Source organism: Cupressus sempervirens, chromosome 3, assembly GCF_028749045.1.
Source record: "Cupressus sempervirens isolate cs-2001-9-10 chromosome 3, ASM2874904v1, whole genome shotgun sequence".
NCBI classification, from domain to species: Eukaryota; Viridiplantae; Streptophyta; class Pinopsida; order Cupressales; family Cupressaceae; genus Cupressus; species Cupressus sempervirens.
This window is the reverse complement of record NC_143120.1, coordinates 395,739,404-395,756,959: the sequence shown is the minus strand read 5'-3', so window position 1 is coordinate 395,756,959 and position 17,556 is coordinate 395,739,404. Positions and strand designations below refer to the sequence as shown.

Genomic DNA, 17,556 nt, shown 5'->3' with positions numbered 1-17,556 from the left:
ACCTCTTCCTCGGCAATATTCTCAGCAAAAAAAAAGGCATCAATGGCCTATCAGTGTTCCGTGTGGGTGCCCTAGCAGCCCAGGGTGATCTTGCCACATTACCACCTCCATTGTGATGACTTAGTGCTTTCCTGTGTGTCGGTGCTAGCTATTGCATAGCACTTGTAGGTTGCTGAAGTGAAGTAGCGATATTTTATTTTGTCCATCTCTAATAGCCCACAAAGTTTCCCTCACTTCCTATTCCTATTCATTCGCATTGTGACCCATTTGAGTGACCTATATCTGTGCAACTTCCTCAACCTGTTCACCTTGTTTGCTTGTCTCAAAGGTTAACTCCTCATTAACTGAGTAATTGTCCTCAATATCAATCTAGTCTGAAGATCCTGCTTGTTTAGGTCGGATATGAATAAAATCATATGGTTTCCTATTCATGCCTATTTGACATTTTTCCTATGTTAACCAGCGTGCAACTTCAATAATTTGCCTACAAGTCAGCAGGTCTTGTGGCTCTAATACCATTGAAATGATCCAAACTTGTATACTACTTGCCTTAGTTAATTGAACCGACAATAACCTAGGAATTGGTGTTGATGGCTCTCAACAAGAAAAAAGATTCTCCGACAATATAATCGTAACAATGAAGTACTGAGAATATTTAAAAGTTAAGTTCAGAGTTTATAATATATTCCAAAACAAACATCTAATCATCTATTTAAGCTCTAGGTTTCTCATTTCCTAAGGACTTACGCTAACAATATATGGGCATATCACTCATTCGACCAATGTTTTGAACAATAGTATTGACGTTTAATGCAACAATGGGCATACAAGAATAAATAGTGGCACCTGATATTCTTGTGAGAGACTTGCAACTTATACAGTATTGGATTGGGTTGGTTGAGGTTCATAGAGATTTTGTTGTTGTTGATGGTCAAACCACTGGAATGGCGTATCAAACGGCCCCTTATTGGGTGTGACATCCTACCGGCTTGTAATGAACTGCACCCATACTGCCTGTGCCTGTGACTAGTGCCAATACTCCCACAATCTTCTTGTATCGCACTTGTATCATGCTCGAGTTCCCCTTTAGGATAGCTGATTGTCCTTGCCTTGCTCTCTCTCTCTCTCTCTCTCTCTCTCTCTCTCTCTCTCTCTCTCTCTCTCTCTGTATGTGATGAAGAACTGAAGCCCACAATACTGCTAAGTCTTAGGCTACTGACTTGCATTGTCACGTCCAATACCCCCTGTTGATTGAATGGTCTCTACTGCATTATTACATGAAGTGAACTCCTCACCTTGTAGATGGATATCGTAGACTCTAGGTAGCAACTAACAAAACTCCTCCATGTGTGTGCCTGCTTCAACCAACATACTCCTGGTGCCGACCCAATACGAGCAATATACCACCAAACTATACTCTATAAGAATGACGTCTCCAATAAGCAGTTGGGGCTACGTCCAACTCCTCTACTGCCTTAAGGGGTTTCATCCTTAAGCAACCAGTCACATTTAAGCAACCTTTTGTATTTTGAACAATTAAATATTTTCATGGTGACAATCCAAAGGAAGCTCATTGCTTTTATAACCTTAATATGAGGGGAAGTACAAACAACTAGGTAATGTGGGATAAAAGCCATTTTCTTCTTCTAGTCACTTAAGTTACTTTTGTTATAAAATGATTTTAAGTCATAAAGTAACTTTATAAATCCACTTTATAAAATAAAGTGACTTAACTACAGAAAAGGTCCTCCACTTAAAATTTCCCCCAACGAAACCAAATAAATTTCTGTGACTAGCATTCATCCTCAAGATTAATGTTGTTAGCCTATTTGGATGGGGAGATAGACCAACAAAGTGCTAGTAAGGCCTAGCGCAGAGAAGGGGACATTACAAACTCTTATGTATACTCTTGAACATATTTTCCTGTTTGCTTTATCCCTTGCATCTTCTTGAGCCGATCTAGCTCATAGTCAACAAGAATGGATTCTCTTTAATTTTTCCACCACCTGATCCCATCTTTTGATTTTCTACTTTCCTCTTCTATTCCTCTCCACTTGAATTTCCTATCACCAAATTTTTGTATGGCCCTTTAAGTTGGCCTTCTCGAACTTGACCCTCTCAGCATCTTACTCAAAATATTGTTCCAGATCATTGATCCAATCAATCAATTCCTCCAAGTTAAAGTTTCTCAAAAATGTGGGGACATCAATCTTGAGTCTCTTTCCAATCCTAGAAATAAACCTTAAAAACCTATCCTTGTTAGGATTCTCTTCTAGTGCTTCTTATTGGACATTCCCTTCTTCAAATTCCTCTTTGCTCTTGTCTCTTACTGCAATATTCATTCCTCTATGCAACTGCTCTTGCAATGCTTGTAGTTGTCTCTAGAGGACTCTACAACCCTCTTCTGTCACATCTCTAACTTGTTTGCTAAGTTCCTTCGCTGAGACATTTTCGCTCTTATCACTGAAACTCACAACCACAATGTTGGTGTAAACTACCTCATGTTTGGCGATCTGTCTACACACTCAGGAACTTCTAGTCTAATATCGTTGATGAAGGATGCTCCCTTTATTAACACAAACACACAACATAATAGAGAAACAACAAAATTTTTCTAGAATAGGAAATTGACTTCTTATTATCTCCAAAAAAATGGAATTACAATATTTATAAATATGACATGCAAAGCCACATGGGCATTTTCCTTACAATATTCTGCAAGCTAGAGCCACTATATACACTCCAAAACTGCCCTAGTCAATCCTATGTGCCTTCATTATATAAGCAATTTTAGCCGCCCAAGAAGGTTCCATAAATTTTAACCCTAGACATTGAGGCTGACCAACCTTAAGATATTATTATTCAGTAGAATAGGCCCCAAACTAGTATGGTAAAATAATGAATGTGATTAACAGAGACCGAGAGGTCTATATATACAAAAGCATGGAACGATGTTTTTTTAGGAAACAATCGTAAAGAGTAGAAACTTTCTATTCTAGCTAAGAGAAAACTAACAATTATCTACAAATAACTATATGTTAGAAACATTCTAATATTTACAATAGATTACAAATAGATTACCTTTAACTAATAATAGATGTTTATCTATTATCGTAATACCCTCCTTTAATCTATCCACAACACCAAGCTGTCCTTTGAATTTGACAAACTTATTAGGACCAAGGGGCTTGGTGAGAATGTTTGCAATCTGATCTGTGGTAGGAACATACTACAAATCTATTGTCTCGTCTTCAACCAGCTATCGTATGTAGTGACAATGAACATCCACATGCTTGGTTCGTTCATGGAAGACTTGATTTCGTGCTGACTTGATAATGACTTCGTTATCAATAAACAAAGTAGTCGGACTTGCTGGTGACATTTGCATATCCCCAACCATTAGATGAAGCCAAACAACTTCACATCTTGGCTTAACAGTCCCTTTGTATTCGGCCTTTGTAGAGGACAAAGAAACTGCCTACTACTTCTTACTGATCCCTATGATGGCACCTAATCACAAACCAAACACATATTCAGAGGTTGCCTTTTAATCGTCAATAAAGCCTGCCCAATTTGAATCTGCGAACACACTGAGTCTAGGATTAAAACTTCGAGAGTAAAGAAGTCCCTAATCTGAAGTGCCCTTCAAATAATGAAGCACACGCTTTGCTGCCATCCAATGATCAACCTTGGGAGTTATCATAAGGCGTGAGATGTTAATGACTGCGAAAACGGTGTTAGGTCTAGTAGCAGAGAGGTAGATGAGGCTGCCTACCAGTTGCATGTATGTAGTATCATCAAGGGTAGGAGAATCAAACCTGGCTATAACTTGAGACCTTTCTCCATAAGTGTAGATGCAGACTTGCAATCTTGCGCACAGAATGTCTAATAGAGCCCTGACATATTTGGATTGAGAGATGAATATACCAAAAGACTGTTGCCAAACCTCAACACCTAGGCAATGATGCACGAGCCTAGGGTTGTTCATATCAAAAGATTGGCATACATTTTGTTTGATTCCCTAAATCAAAGATGCCAAACTGTTAGTGATCAAATCATCTACGTAAATAACCAAAAGGATGATGTCACTATCAATAGTCTTTATGTACAAATTTGAGTCTAAAGAACTCCTCTTGAAGCCTCAATCACTGAGGTACTTATGAATTTTTATGTACCATGCCCTAGGGGCTTGCTTCAAGCCATAGAGAGCTTTCACCAATCTGAGAACCTGATGGTCTTTACCACCAACCTTGAAACCAGGAGGTTGCATCATGTAGACCTCTCCATTCAGGAAAGCACTATTGACATCCATCTGATGGACCTTCTAGCCAAATTGTGCTGCCATGGCTAGGACTAATCTAATGGTGCTCATTGTTGCAGTAGGAGCAAGGGTCTCATAATCAATGCCCTGACATTGAGAAAAGCCCTTCACAACTAAACGAGCTTTGTACTTATCCAAAGTACCATTAGATTTGTATTTGATTTTGTAAATTCATTTGCAGCCAATGGGTTTCTTCTCTAGTGGAAGATCAAAAAGGACCCAAGTGTTATTCTTCAACAGGCTTTGCTGTTCAAATATCATGGCCTATTCCCACTCTGGAATTCCTTTAGTCTTGGAATATGTTTGAGGTTCAAACACATTGTAATGTTGGCCATGAGAGCAAAGTTAACATACTTTGTAGGTTTTTGTAAGTGGTTCTCCCATCAATGATCTCATCATCATGAAGATCAGCAAGTGTCTTAGCTCATCACTTAGGCCGGAGAGGAGAATGGCCAACATTATTATTAGGAGATACTTGGTGATCAGGATCCTCATTAAAAGAATTTAGACCAAACTTAGGTGAAGCATCTATAAATCAAGGTGATCTTGTAGGAGAAGTTGGAGGTGTCTGTACAGGGATCACTCGTACACTGGAGCTATAGGAGCTATTGGAGCTCTATCATCAGGTAGACCTAATGGAAGCCTAACTCTCAAATCATGAGCCTTCGTAGTTTGGTCTGTTGGATCAGGAACATGAGAAACATGCATGAATGGTCCTCGCTGCTCATCAAAGAGTACATCACGATTGTACATGAGACGAGATGTCGCAGTGTCAATCAAGCAATAGGTTTTGTTAAGACTGTTGTATCCAACAAGCATGAGTTTTTGACTCTTGGCATCCAACTTGGTGCGTGACGCATCAGGGATCCAAACAAAAGAAAGGGAGCCAAAAACCTTCAAGTGATTGATTTTGGGCTTGCAACTTGACCAGGCCTCTTCCAGAGTTTTACCTTTGACTACCCTAGTGGGTGACCAATTCAAAAGAAAAATTGTAGTGTTAACTGCTTCTACCCAAAAAAAAATTCGGAACATGTCTGTGTTCGAGCATGTCAAGCAATCTTGCCGATTGTTTTGTTCCGATGTTCAACAACACTGTTATGTTGTGGTGTGTGGGGTGTGGTTAGCTAGTGTTTGATGCCATGAGTATCGAAGAAGCTAGATAATTCATTAGAACAAAATTTCTGCCATTGTCTTACCTTAGAGTAATAATAGATTTCCCAGACTCTTTTTTAACTAAAGGTTTAAACTTCTAAAATACATAAAATGTATTTGATTTCTTTTTAAGAAAATACATACATTTTTCTATTGAAATCATCAACAAACAACAGAAAATTATTGGACCTAAGAACAGGAGGAGTGGCCATAGGCTCGCAGATATTGGTATGAACAAGTTGAAGTACCTGAGAAGCTCACCATGAATTGCCACTAGTGAAAGGTGTGCGATGTTGCTTCTTGCATCACAAACTCCAAGCTATTGAGTTTGAATCTTTGGTGAATCGAGGACAAGTTCCTCCTGAGCAAGCTGAGAGAGATAATGCACATTTTAATGCTCATACTGTTGATGCCAAAGTGTTCTAACAAAAGACCGCCAAGCAGCCATAGCTAAGTTACGAGAATCACCAGAATCAGTAAGTCGGAAAAGACCATGATCCTCAAGACCCACTGCAACAATAGATTGAGTTGCCCTATCAGTGATGGTACACTAATGTGAATTTAAGGTGTCATCCAAGTGTTGAGAATGTCGTAGTAACTAACTGACTGAGAGTAGATTGGGTTTCATCCCTGGAACATGGTACACATCGAGAAAAATGAGATTCCTCCTAGTAGACTGAATATGAATGGTGCCTTTATCGACAATGGTGTACTCTTCTCTGCCACCAAAAATTATAGAATTTGAGTAAGGTTAGTAGTTAGTGAACTAGTCTTTGCGGTGGGTGAAGTGACGAGAGGCACCTAAATCAATATACTAGGCAGACGACTTTACATGATCTATAGGTCTTTCAGCCATGAAGGCATAAAAGGTAGAGTTTGTCTGCTTAGTGTGCTATGCACTATTCGCTTTTGGCTGTGAATTTGATTGCTAAGATTGGGCAGCTAAGCGTTTCCAACATTCAACCTTCATATGCCCAAACTTGTAGCAATAGTTGCATTGAATTTTTTTCTCTTGGGAGTCTTCTAAAGCTGGAGAAGAGGACTTCTGCTGAGACTTGCCTTTATCCTTCTAAAAGGATTTAGCAGCAAAGGCTTGCTCTATGGAGGTGGAGTTGGAATTGCTACATGAATATTGATCGCCAATATACTCAGACATACCTTAGTTTGAAGCAAATATTTTAGAAAAATAATTTCGAAAATAGGGTCTGATAATTTTTAAAAAGAAATTATGATTTTTGAAAAAATTTAAAGAAGTGACTCTAATACTATATTATGGTAAAATAATGAATGTTATTAACAAAGACCGAGAGTTTTATATATACAAAAGAATGAAACGATATTTCTTTAGGAAATGATTGTAAAGAATAGAAACTTTTCTAGCTAAGAGAAAACTAACAACTATCTACAGCTAACTAAATATTAGAAACATTCTAATATTTACAATAGATTACAAAATAGATTACCATTGACTAATAATAGACATTTATTTATTATCATAATACAAATAGCTTTGGAACTCGAAAGAAATTTTGAAGGAATTTCATTTTCTTCCATTTTAGGTGGTGCAACTTTGAGATACCATAACTCATCACTAATTGCCTGGATTGACCATTATGACCCCATTTTGGAAATGGCACGATCTACTGTATAGCGGTTGCCTCGTGCAAGCTCCATTCATCAGAGGTTTGACCCCTTTTCAGAGCCTCTAAAGCCTTCAAAACTGAGTTGAAGTTTTTGTACCTTGTAGCCAATATCGAAAATTTTCAATATCTTCTAAACTAGATTTGATTGTAATAACCTCAACTGGTTATAACTTCGTCAAACACCAAATTGTCTTATAATTTAGTTGTTTGACATTTCGTCAAACACTTTGCAAGCAGGCTCTGATACCATTGTAATGTTCCCATTTTTAGCAGGTTCCTATAGTTGGCTTGGTCAGTTCACCATTGCGACCCTCATGACCTGACGGTAAGATTTGAGGGTCTCAGTTATGTGGTTATAGGCTTTCCAACAACCTACAGTGTGTTTTGGATCCGTTTAAGGGACTTACTATTTATAGTAAGTCAATTTGTTGGTTCTGATGACCTCAGTTGAGTTAGAAGATTTTTGTGATGCTCTCAGTGTTTTTTCCAGGCTTCCAGTTTGGACTCCAAGAATCTTGGACGGAGCATCTATTTATAGTCACTCTGTCAGGTTCATTCACCGTCTTTCATCATTAGGATCACTTTGGTGTTGTCAAATTTTGATTTTGATGCCACTTTAGTTGTTTTTGCAAGACGGGTCAATTATTATTATTATTCATTTAAATACGTTGAGGTTGCTATTTTTGTTAGTGTTGTTGGTTGGTCACCTTAGTATGATAGCTCGTTGGAACCGGATGAAAAGTTTTAAATCGTGGGAACAAGAAATAGTGGTCTTGCGTGTCAAAATATTAAGTTATGGTGGAAAAGGTCATTTTTGGAGCCAAAAGCAATTAATAAATTATATTAATAGCACTTTATTATATTTTAATGTTGTGTAAGTGGAGTTCTTTTGGGAAACTGGTGCCATTTGGAGATTATAAATATGAGGACATTTGATTTGAAAAACATCCGATTGTATTTATTTTTCTCGTGTCTTTGTGACACTCCTGAAGTTCTGAAATTTTGTGCCCTTGCTGAAGTATAAGGGTTTGAGATCTACAATTGAAGTATTGTAGATTCAATTTTGAGATTGCTTGGCAAATTGTGCTGATATATACGATTTGTCATTTCTCCTATTGTATTAACTGTAGCTAAGGAGAAGTTTAATTTTTCTTGTTGCTGGAGGTTGTTCCGGAATCTGTGAAGGGATTCACTAGAATTTTTATATCAAATTGTGTGCTGGTTAATTTGGAGTTGATTAAGCGCCAATTTATATCTGTTGCTGGGTGTTATTTTCTATCTGCATTTTGGGAACACCATTTTTCAAATCTGCAAATGCATTGGTTGGTTGAAGAATTGATTTGCTACTGCTAGTCTTCATTTTAGAGGGTATCAAGGCATGTCTTGCCTGTAAGTTCATGGAATGTAACTTTTAATTTTTCTGGGTATTGTTAATTTAGGTAATAGGGGATATTTTATTAGTTGGGTTGTTGGCATTTTGCGAAAATACTTAGTATCTAAGTTGATATTGAAATATGAGATTCTTCAGCTGTATATTCCCTATGTAATATCCAAATATTTGAGTTGAAATTATTATTACAATATCTTCTATTTTGCTGCTGTATTGTTGTATCAAAAATTGCAAAATCTCAAGAACAAAAAAAAAAAATCAATTCTTTAGCATTTATTGTTTGAGAGCCAATAAGGTTTATTATAGTGTTATCAGAGCTTGCTTGCAAAGTGTTTGACGAAATGTCAAAAACTGAATTATAGAAGGTGTTTGATGAAGTTATAATCGGTTGGGGCTATTACATTGATCTTGTAATGAAACTTTACTGGCAAGCTAATATATCTAAAGTGAACCTCTAGGGAAAAAATTAGAACATTCTGAGCTCCAACAATCATTTTACCAAAAATAGTAACTTTCCAAAAATAACAACTTTGCACTGAGATAGCCTTATTGACAATACAAACTAGATAAGATAATATAAAATAATACCAATTTGTTAATGTCCAACAAGAGACCACAAAGGTCTAAGAGACTAGAAAGAGTACAACAATGCCATAACCAGTAGTGGGAGCACCAAAAGATGTTCGAAAAAGAACAAGGAAACAAGAAAAGCTTAAGAATTCCCCCATATACAAAAAGTAGGCCAAAAATGAAGGATATAGCTCGGGGTGAGGAAGTGCCTGGGACTGTCTCTAAGAGTTACTGGTGATGGTGATGGTATTGAGTGTGTCCTCTGCAAGGTCTCATAGATCTCGTGTGACCCGATGGAGGGCCAAGCATCCGCTTCATCCCCTAGGTGAGAGGTGTAGGAAGTGATGAGCTGGTCCAAAGTTTGTCTCGATGGGAATAGGACCTGCAAAGTGTGATCTCGAAACCACATGGTCTCTTGGAGATAGAGGGCTAGACACTGTTGATCAGTGTATCTAAAAAATGAAGAAAGGGACTAGCAATCTCTAAACAAGCAGTGAAACCTCCCCCTAATTTGATAATAGATGGGGCATTGGAAAACAAAATGGGTCTCAAATTTGACTGCCCCAAGGGGGCCGGGGTGGCATATCCTATGGTGTTTGTCAATCTGGTGGTCACTCTGGATACATAAGCATTTGGAGCCCACTCTAAATGAAAATAACCCCATCCTGGATATCAAGGTAGTGCTTGATGTAGAAAGCCATCAATGGGCAGAGCCCCTTGTAGGGTTACTCTAGGGGTGGCAATATATTGTTGGTAGATTTCAAGCCTGATGTGCCCATTCAGCTCCTGTTGAGAGGGAAGAAGGTGAGCAGGGACATCTAGAGAAAACTGAAAGGGGGAAGATGATCCATAGAATCCCAAGCGAACCAAGTGTTAGCATGAATGTTGGTGGTATTTCTTTGGGGGAGTCTTATAGCAGTGTTGGAGACATAATTCAGAGCTTATGTGTTGCATTCATGACAATGTTTGTCATTGATGTCAACATATACCCTATTTAGTGAAGATTACCGGGATTACAAAGGAAGAATTGTCTGGCATGGTCAATGGTCAATGAGTTGGGATGTGCGCTCTTTGACATATGTTTATTGATGCTACAGTTAAGTGCGTGGAAAGAAATATGGAGATATGACTGAGTTATGCAATGTTTTCTGAAGGTAGCTTTTAGTGAGTTTCTGGAAAACGGTTATTGGTAAATTGATTATATCGTTTAACAGAGATGTAATCTGGTTAAGTGAGCTTAGAGGAAGGTCAAAGAAATGTTGAAGATGCTATGATCCAGATGCCGAAAACAAATGTTCATTCTGTGAGGTTTGGCGAAGATTGTTTGGAAGATGTTCTCTGTCAGTCGACTATTGCAATTACTTTTGAAAAATAGTATAATTGTAATATAATGTGTAATGTAATATCTTAAGGATGTCCTATATTAGTATTGTAAATTGGGAAAGCCTCAAGGCCGGCTCAGTATTTGTTTTAGAACTTGGTATAAAGGAAAGATTGTTTCCTTGGTTGTAATCATTAGTGAGATCATTTTGTTGGTTATGCGAACTTGGATGTGAATTTTTATTTGATCAATGAAGTGATTAATGTTGAGGATGTATTGTGAGCTTCGAAGGAACTGTATTGGCAAAGGAGTTTCTGTTTAGTCAGTTCAAAGATCTTAGATATGCTTATCTAGAAGATTGTCTAGTGAAGATTCTTTTTTAGGCTATTTGGAAAGTGGGTCCAGTTTTCCTCCTTTCAACTCCTAATAGGGTTGAAATCTCCTAACAAGGATTCAAAGTCTCCTAATAAGGACTCATATGTACTGATTGTATTTCATTGGCTCCTTACAGAGTCCATCCTTTCACAAGGAACTTTTATATAAGTACATCTTGTGGGCAACATTCCCACTGGGGTTTTCCCTTTAATCAAGGGTTTCCCTAGTTAACATATTTGGTGTTATTGTGCATGGTTATCTTTCTATGGTTGTTGCATCTATTGTTTACTTGTTTTAGAATTAATAAAGTATTTGAGAATTGCATAATTGATTCACACCCCCCTAGTTATCTTGGTGGACTTTACTTTCTAACACCAAGAAGAGAAAAGGCCAAAGCAAACTAACAATGAGCTCTGGCCATGTGATCGGAGTCCAAAATTGCCTCAAAAGAGCAATAGGCCAAGTAGGAGTATCTGTAATAGCCCTCGAAAGAGTCTGCAAAGCTTTGAAGATGATGGAGAGACAAAACCAAGTCAAAGATGGTCTCGAGCTTGACAGGATGAGCCCACAACTTGACGAAAATGATATTGATGAAGGTTGACCATGCGTTGAAGAAGGAAAGTTTTGACTCTCTCCACCATAGCCCAATTGCAATCTAGGAGAGAGGGTCCCTACACAACAGAGTCATACAACACGGTCGACTTGACCAAAGAGTCCAGGAGAGACATCTTGGTCATGGTATCCTAGAACTAATGTCTAAAGCAATATCTCTCAAGCATAGCTAAGGAACTAAACCCTTTATTGACCTAGGGTTGCATGACAGGTTTCAAATTGAAATGGGTCTGGAAAACTTAACCCTCATGTAGGTATAAGAAGATGTGATCTTGATCATGGTGTCTTGGAAATAGAAATGGAGATGTAGGTCTTTTAAGCAATTGATGACCATAAGCCGGGTCTCATCCAGGTTCACATCAAGATGTCGCAAGTCACAAAAGGAGGCCAACCCATCCAGAAGCCGTTGGAGCCCCTTTCAAAGAATAAGCCAAAAGGACCATATCATCTGCAAAGAGTAAAATGGAGATCAAAACCTAGTGCAAGTAGTAACCCTTGCCAGGGAGGTTAAAATCATAGATGAAGGTCTCAAACTCATCCATATAAATGCTGAAAAGAGTGGGGAGAGAGGACAGCCTTGCTTCACCTCGATGTTGCTCTGAATAGAATCTGAAAACCCCTATGGAGTCTGGAATCTGCCGACAACCCTCTCATACCATCTCATAATAGTTGTCAAGAGAGCTGCCCAAGGAACAAAGTCAAAGGCATTCCAAAATTCTATGAAGTAGCAGTAGACTTTCGTGAAGCAATGGTGAGCCTCCTCAATAATAGTTCGTAGAGTTAGAATATGGCCCATAGTTTGGAATGGAAACCAGCCTGCCCTATAGCTTGAAGATATTTTTGGGTGATGTAAGATTTTCCTTAGACCTAGGATGCTCCAGCACCATTTTCTTGGATTAATACAAGCCCCTCCTTGGTAGTACTTCAGTCTTCCCTTAGCTAGATACTAATAGGATTGAATATATTTTCTATATATAAATATTACTTGAATGTAATAAATATATTGTAATTTTTGACAATGCATGGGTTCTTTGCCCATCATAGAATTTAGATATAATATCTGTAATTAAGTATTAATTCATAGATTAGATACATCGTATTAGTATATAATAAGAACTGTTTCTGATGAGTGCAGATTATATGTATTAAATACTAAATATAAATGATTATATCCTTATTGATCCTTTCCTGTGATCATTATAAAATATATTTAATAATCTTCTACTCTTATGTTTCTTTTTCTATACTGATCATTCAGATCAATCTGATCTCCTAATCTTAATCAATATTAATTCCTTTATTATCGATTTTAATTTATAATCAATTCTCTTGTATGATGAGTAACGATTGTATTTATAATCTGCTATTCTTCCAGAGACCAGCAGATATGATATAAAAAAAGAAATGTCTGATTGTCCTCTATTCCAAATGCTTTGTTCTTTTACTTTATTTGATGTGCATTTCATTCCATTTGATGTGCTTTCTATTAATATAATATTTATTCCTTCTAAGATCCTTTTGATCAAAACAACTGTATGTATTCCCTATTAGATAATCCATATACTCTCCTGTTCTGATCTAATTATTACTACTATATATATGACAATATATTTTATTTCCCTTTATGATAATCATTCTATTCCTTTCCTATTCACTGATCAGTCCGATCTATTTGTCAACCTTTAAAAATGATTGGTAGCCCATACCTTGGGCGGTTGCTGCTAACTGTAATTATCTCGTCCAACCCTGCCTGTGCTGTTGCCACACTGGACTTCTTACCATGTGTATTACTCTCTTTGAACTATCTTTCCTTCTTGATTACTATGCCTAATTTCTGCGTGGCTTTGGAAGTATTCTTGAATGGTGTCTTATGTCCTTTTTTAGCAGAGTGACGGGCGTGATGTCTAAAGACGTGTCTCAACTGTCACATCTCTTCACTAGACCATTGCATTAGCTTACCCATTGTTTCCTTAATGTTATTTGTTCATTTCTTTTGTGCTTACCACCCTTAAACCTGTCCACGTGGAAGTGAAGAGCCATCTACGTGGCTTCTGAATCTTAACATCAATGTGATATCACACTTTAGCTCTATTCCTGTGGTCGATGGAAATGACTGCAGTGATTATGTTTGTTCATTCGCATATTAATTAATTGTTTTGTTAAGCAAGAATAATAACTAATTTGCTAATTAATATTAAGAATGAAAATTAATTTATTAAGAATAACAATTGGCTTTTATAATTAATATTTATTTTGATTATATATTTAATAATTGATAATTATGATGATTCAATCAGTTAATAATATCAACATATTCAATTATTTATCAATATATAAAATAAACATATATTTATTAAATATGCAGATGGTTTATCACATATTTCCTGTTTAATCATGACTAAATACATAATGCTTTAAAAACATCGAATTAATCATACAAATCCTTGAAATTCAAATCATAGATACAAAAATGGAAGTATCCACAAATAAATTAACAATTACATTTCCTAACTTGTTTTCTGTTTCTTGAAAAACGTACAAGGAAACCTCCACAACTAATATAACGCAGTTGTAGAGAAACCAGCAACATATACTTTGTTGTTTTAGTTTATTATGTCCAGTTTTCTAGTCCTTTGAAAAACTTAGGTCTTTCAGACTTTCGAAAGACAATTTGAATGAATTGATTACAATATTCTATGTTGCTAATATGGTCCTATCTTTATACTAGTTTAGTTAAAACTCTAATCTTCCAAAAATCAGCTTTCACTACAAAAGCATCCTTAAAAGGATGAGATGGATGGTAAGTCTAAATCACTAATGCATTTCTACACTTTTTTTACCGTATAGATTTATTGATTAATGCACACAGACAATGAACAAAAACAGCAACAGCAGTACTCCTTTATTTGCATATGCCAAGAGATTACATAACTGATGATAATATTAAATAAAATGATTTACAATGTACCCAGACGGGGTATAAATACTTTCCGCTGAACCTGCCCGAAGGGGTCCGTCTGCTACAAAACAATCCTAATCTACTCAAAATCTTTACCGACGACATGAATCCGTCGGCCCGTCGGCTACAAAATCTTTACCGACGACATCATCCCTCCCAAAAGAAAAAGTCGTCTCCGGACGACAATTACAAAATATCCGAGATAAATTAACAACAAAATACATTAACTGACTAACTACAACAAGATAGATCTGCTTCTACTACACCACTTTCACATTCATCTCGTGCCTGCACCAAACTGGTCTCCAACCCACATTGCATTTGCAGCCACAATACTGTCTCCTTAGTCAAGCTCACCTTGATAGCCACCTGTGCTGCTTTCTCTGCTTCCAACTCTTGGGTACCTTAAGCCAAGTGTCACTGAACTGCCTTCAACTGGATGATCAACTCCTCCCGAGCCCTCTGTGCATCCACCAAGACAGCCTCACGTCCAACACCTATTCTAAGTGCCTCTGGTACACAAACACTCCATGCGTGCAGTAGCTCCAGGTCTCATCAACTGGTCACACTTCCCACGACTGATAACCACAACGACTGGGGGTCTAGGGGGCATCGCCCCCAGTGGGGTCGAGGGGCATAGATTTATTGATTAATGCACACAAACAATGAACAAGAACAGCAACAACAGTACTCCTTTATTAGCATATGCCAAGAGATTACATCACTGATGATAAGATCAGATAAGATGATTTACAATGTACCCAGACGGGGTATAAATACTTTCCGCCGAACCTTCCCGAAGGGGTTTGTTGGCTACAAAACAATCATAATCTACCCAAAATCTTTACCGACGACATGAACCCGTCGGCCCGTCAGCTACAAAATCTTTACCGACGACACACTTCAGTATAAAGTCATTTGGCCTAATAAAAAGACATTAAAAGAACTTTTCTTTAATTACTAAAGTGAAATACAAAATAACTAACTCAAATCACTTGAACTTTTCCCCACTTATTCGCACTGAGCGTGAAGTTCCTATCTGACCTACAAAGCTCATAGCAGAGTGGATTGTAATCATAAATCAGCAATCCTAATTTCCTGTGGGATGGCATTGGTGAATGTCAAATTATACTTCTAGGTAGATTTGGTTATGGCCATACTGCTCTCTTCAGTTCAAGGGTTTAGCAGGGGATTAACTAATTGCCACTGTTCTATAGAACTTCAAGTAACAGGGAAGTGCAAGCTAAGAATACAAGCAGATTCTGTCTGATGACAATTTACATGTGTATGCAAACAGTGATAAGGTGTTCTGTAAAGAGATTTTTGTTGGAGCTATAGAGATTTTGTATTATAATTTTAAGTCATAAATGTTCAAGCATATTAAAAGAGGGACTTGTAGAGAAATAAGAGAATATGGCAGTCTGGTTAATTTGCAAAACCAGATCAAGCAAATTTTTCGAACTATTGTAGTATTCATGGAACATAGTGGAACTGTAGATCCTTAAGCAGGGGTTAAGAGTCAAGACCACTGTAGAAATCTGCATTGGTGTTTAAAACTTATGAACATTTAATCAGATTCATTTGCACTGCTTTCATTGAGATTTTTTCTATCCTTCACAGTTGGCCCTATATTTTTCCCTTTCTGCCAAATATTTTTACTTTGTCAACTCATGATTGCATCTTGCAAGGAACCATCCACTCTAGGTTCCTCCATATCTGAAGTATAGACTAAAATATAAGATATCAGAGATTTTGCTGCTTACACTGCCTTGGCATGTTTATTATGATTGAATATGTGTTGAGATTTACATTCTTAAGCTTGAATTCTTCAGATCCTACCTGAGAAGTACAGCTACTTCCGGAGAGCTGACCGGGACAGTAATCATGTTGTTGATTGTGTGATTTGTATGGCTGCTGTTGATACAGTACAGCGGACAAGTGAATGCATGGTTAGTAATGATCCCTTTTAATACTTGCAGTTTGTTAACTGTTAGCACTAAGTTTGGTAGTGTTATGCATGGGAATCTATGAAGTTTATATTCTTAACTTATGGATACAGATAACTCCTTGTGATCATTTCTTCCATGCCGGTTGCTTGCAAAGATGGATGGATATAAAAATGGAATGCCCTACCTGTCGTCGGCCATTGCCTCCAGTGTAGAGTTCCTTCTATGCATTTTTTGTGTGTTTACAATTAGAACTAACATACAGCTGTGCAAGCAGACCAAATAACCAAATCTGTTTAAATGGTACGATCACAATTTTACTTCAGCCATGTGCTCAATTTTGGCATTCAATTAGTCTATGACTTTGCAATCAAACCTTGTTTTCAACAGCCTTAGTATCTTACTTGTTACTTTTTCTGTGCCTGACAGGTACGGATACCAGGAGGAACTATCTTGTATTTTTGTACAACCTTGACATGAAACAATTCACAAATTTTCTGGTTGCAACTTCTCCTACACTAAGAAGTGGCATTGTAACAATTTCTGTTTTTTTGTCAGTAGGAGTTTTATTGTAAAATGTAAACATTAAAAATAAATTATGTGTATGTTTACATGTCATTAAACAAGGAACAGTTTTCTTTCCATTTTGTATCACATGCAAGTTTGAACAAGAAAAATAGGCATCAGATTAGATGCCTTCTAGTCATTAATATTGTAAAATACATGTGATATACTAAATCAAATGTAAATGGTTATGTTGTAAGAATGTTATTTCATTTCTGAAATATTTTAAAGGATAACTCCTGGAAGAGTCAAAATTCATTGTAGTAGAGATATGTAAAAATATTCTGAAAGCTTGAATATATTACTCTCTAGTGCAGATTTAATATGCAAAGTGCAATGTCCTGAAATAATGGGTATACGATGTTATATTTGAAAGTTCCATTTATGATTGGTTTGATTCTTTTTGTCACCAATTTAAGATCCAATACACTAGAAAAAGAAACATCACAGCAATTTTAGATTATATGCTTAACGTGTTTCCTGGTGTTTCAGTCTACACACAATATACTATCAGTAGCTTGCCAATCCATAGATGAATTCAGTGGATCATTTCATCCTGAATACTTTTGTTTTCTTCCTTTGAAAGTTTCTATTGTTCTGGCACTAGAAAACGGGGTGAAGATCATGTTGATGCTAGTTGTCAAGTGATATCACACTTTTTCTTCCATCCAAACTGAACTTGCCACAGATAAGAACTTTTGCT

The 17,556-nt window shown here is 37.0% G+C and overlaps 1 protein-coding gene across 1 annotated transcript in view; it reads left to right on the top strand.

Annotated features, from left to right (window-relative positions):
* Positions 1-17,116, top strand: part of LOC149566684 (transmembrane E3 ubiquitin-protein ligase FLY1-like) — a 190,089-nt gene extending 172,973 nt beyond the window's left edge. Inside the window, exons 13-15 of the mRNA XM_089819994.1 lie at positions 16,176-16,292; positions 16,403-16,592; positions 16,719-17,116. Coding sequence (XP_089676120.1) covers positions 16,176-16,292; positions 16,403-16,504 — 219 coding nt within the window. The 3' untranslated portion in view covers positions 16,505-16,592; positions 16,719-17,116. The remainder of the gene's footprint in view (positions 1-16,175; positions 16,293-16,402; positions 16,593-16,718) is intronic.
* Positions 17,117-17,556: the final 440 nt, after the last annotated feature.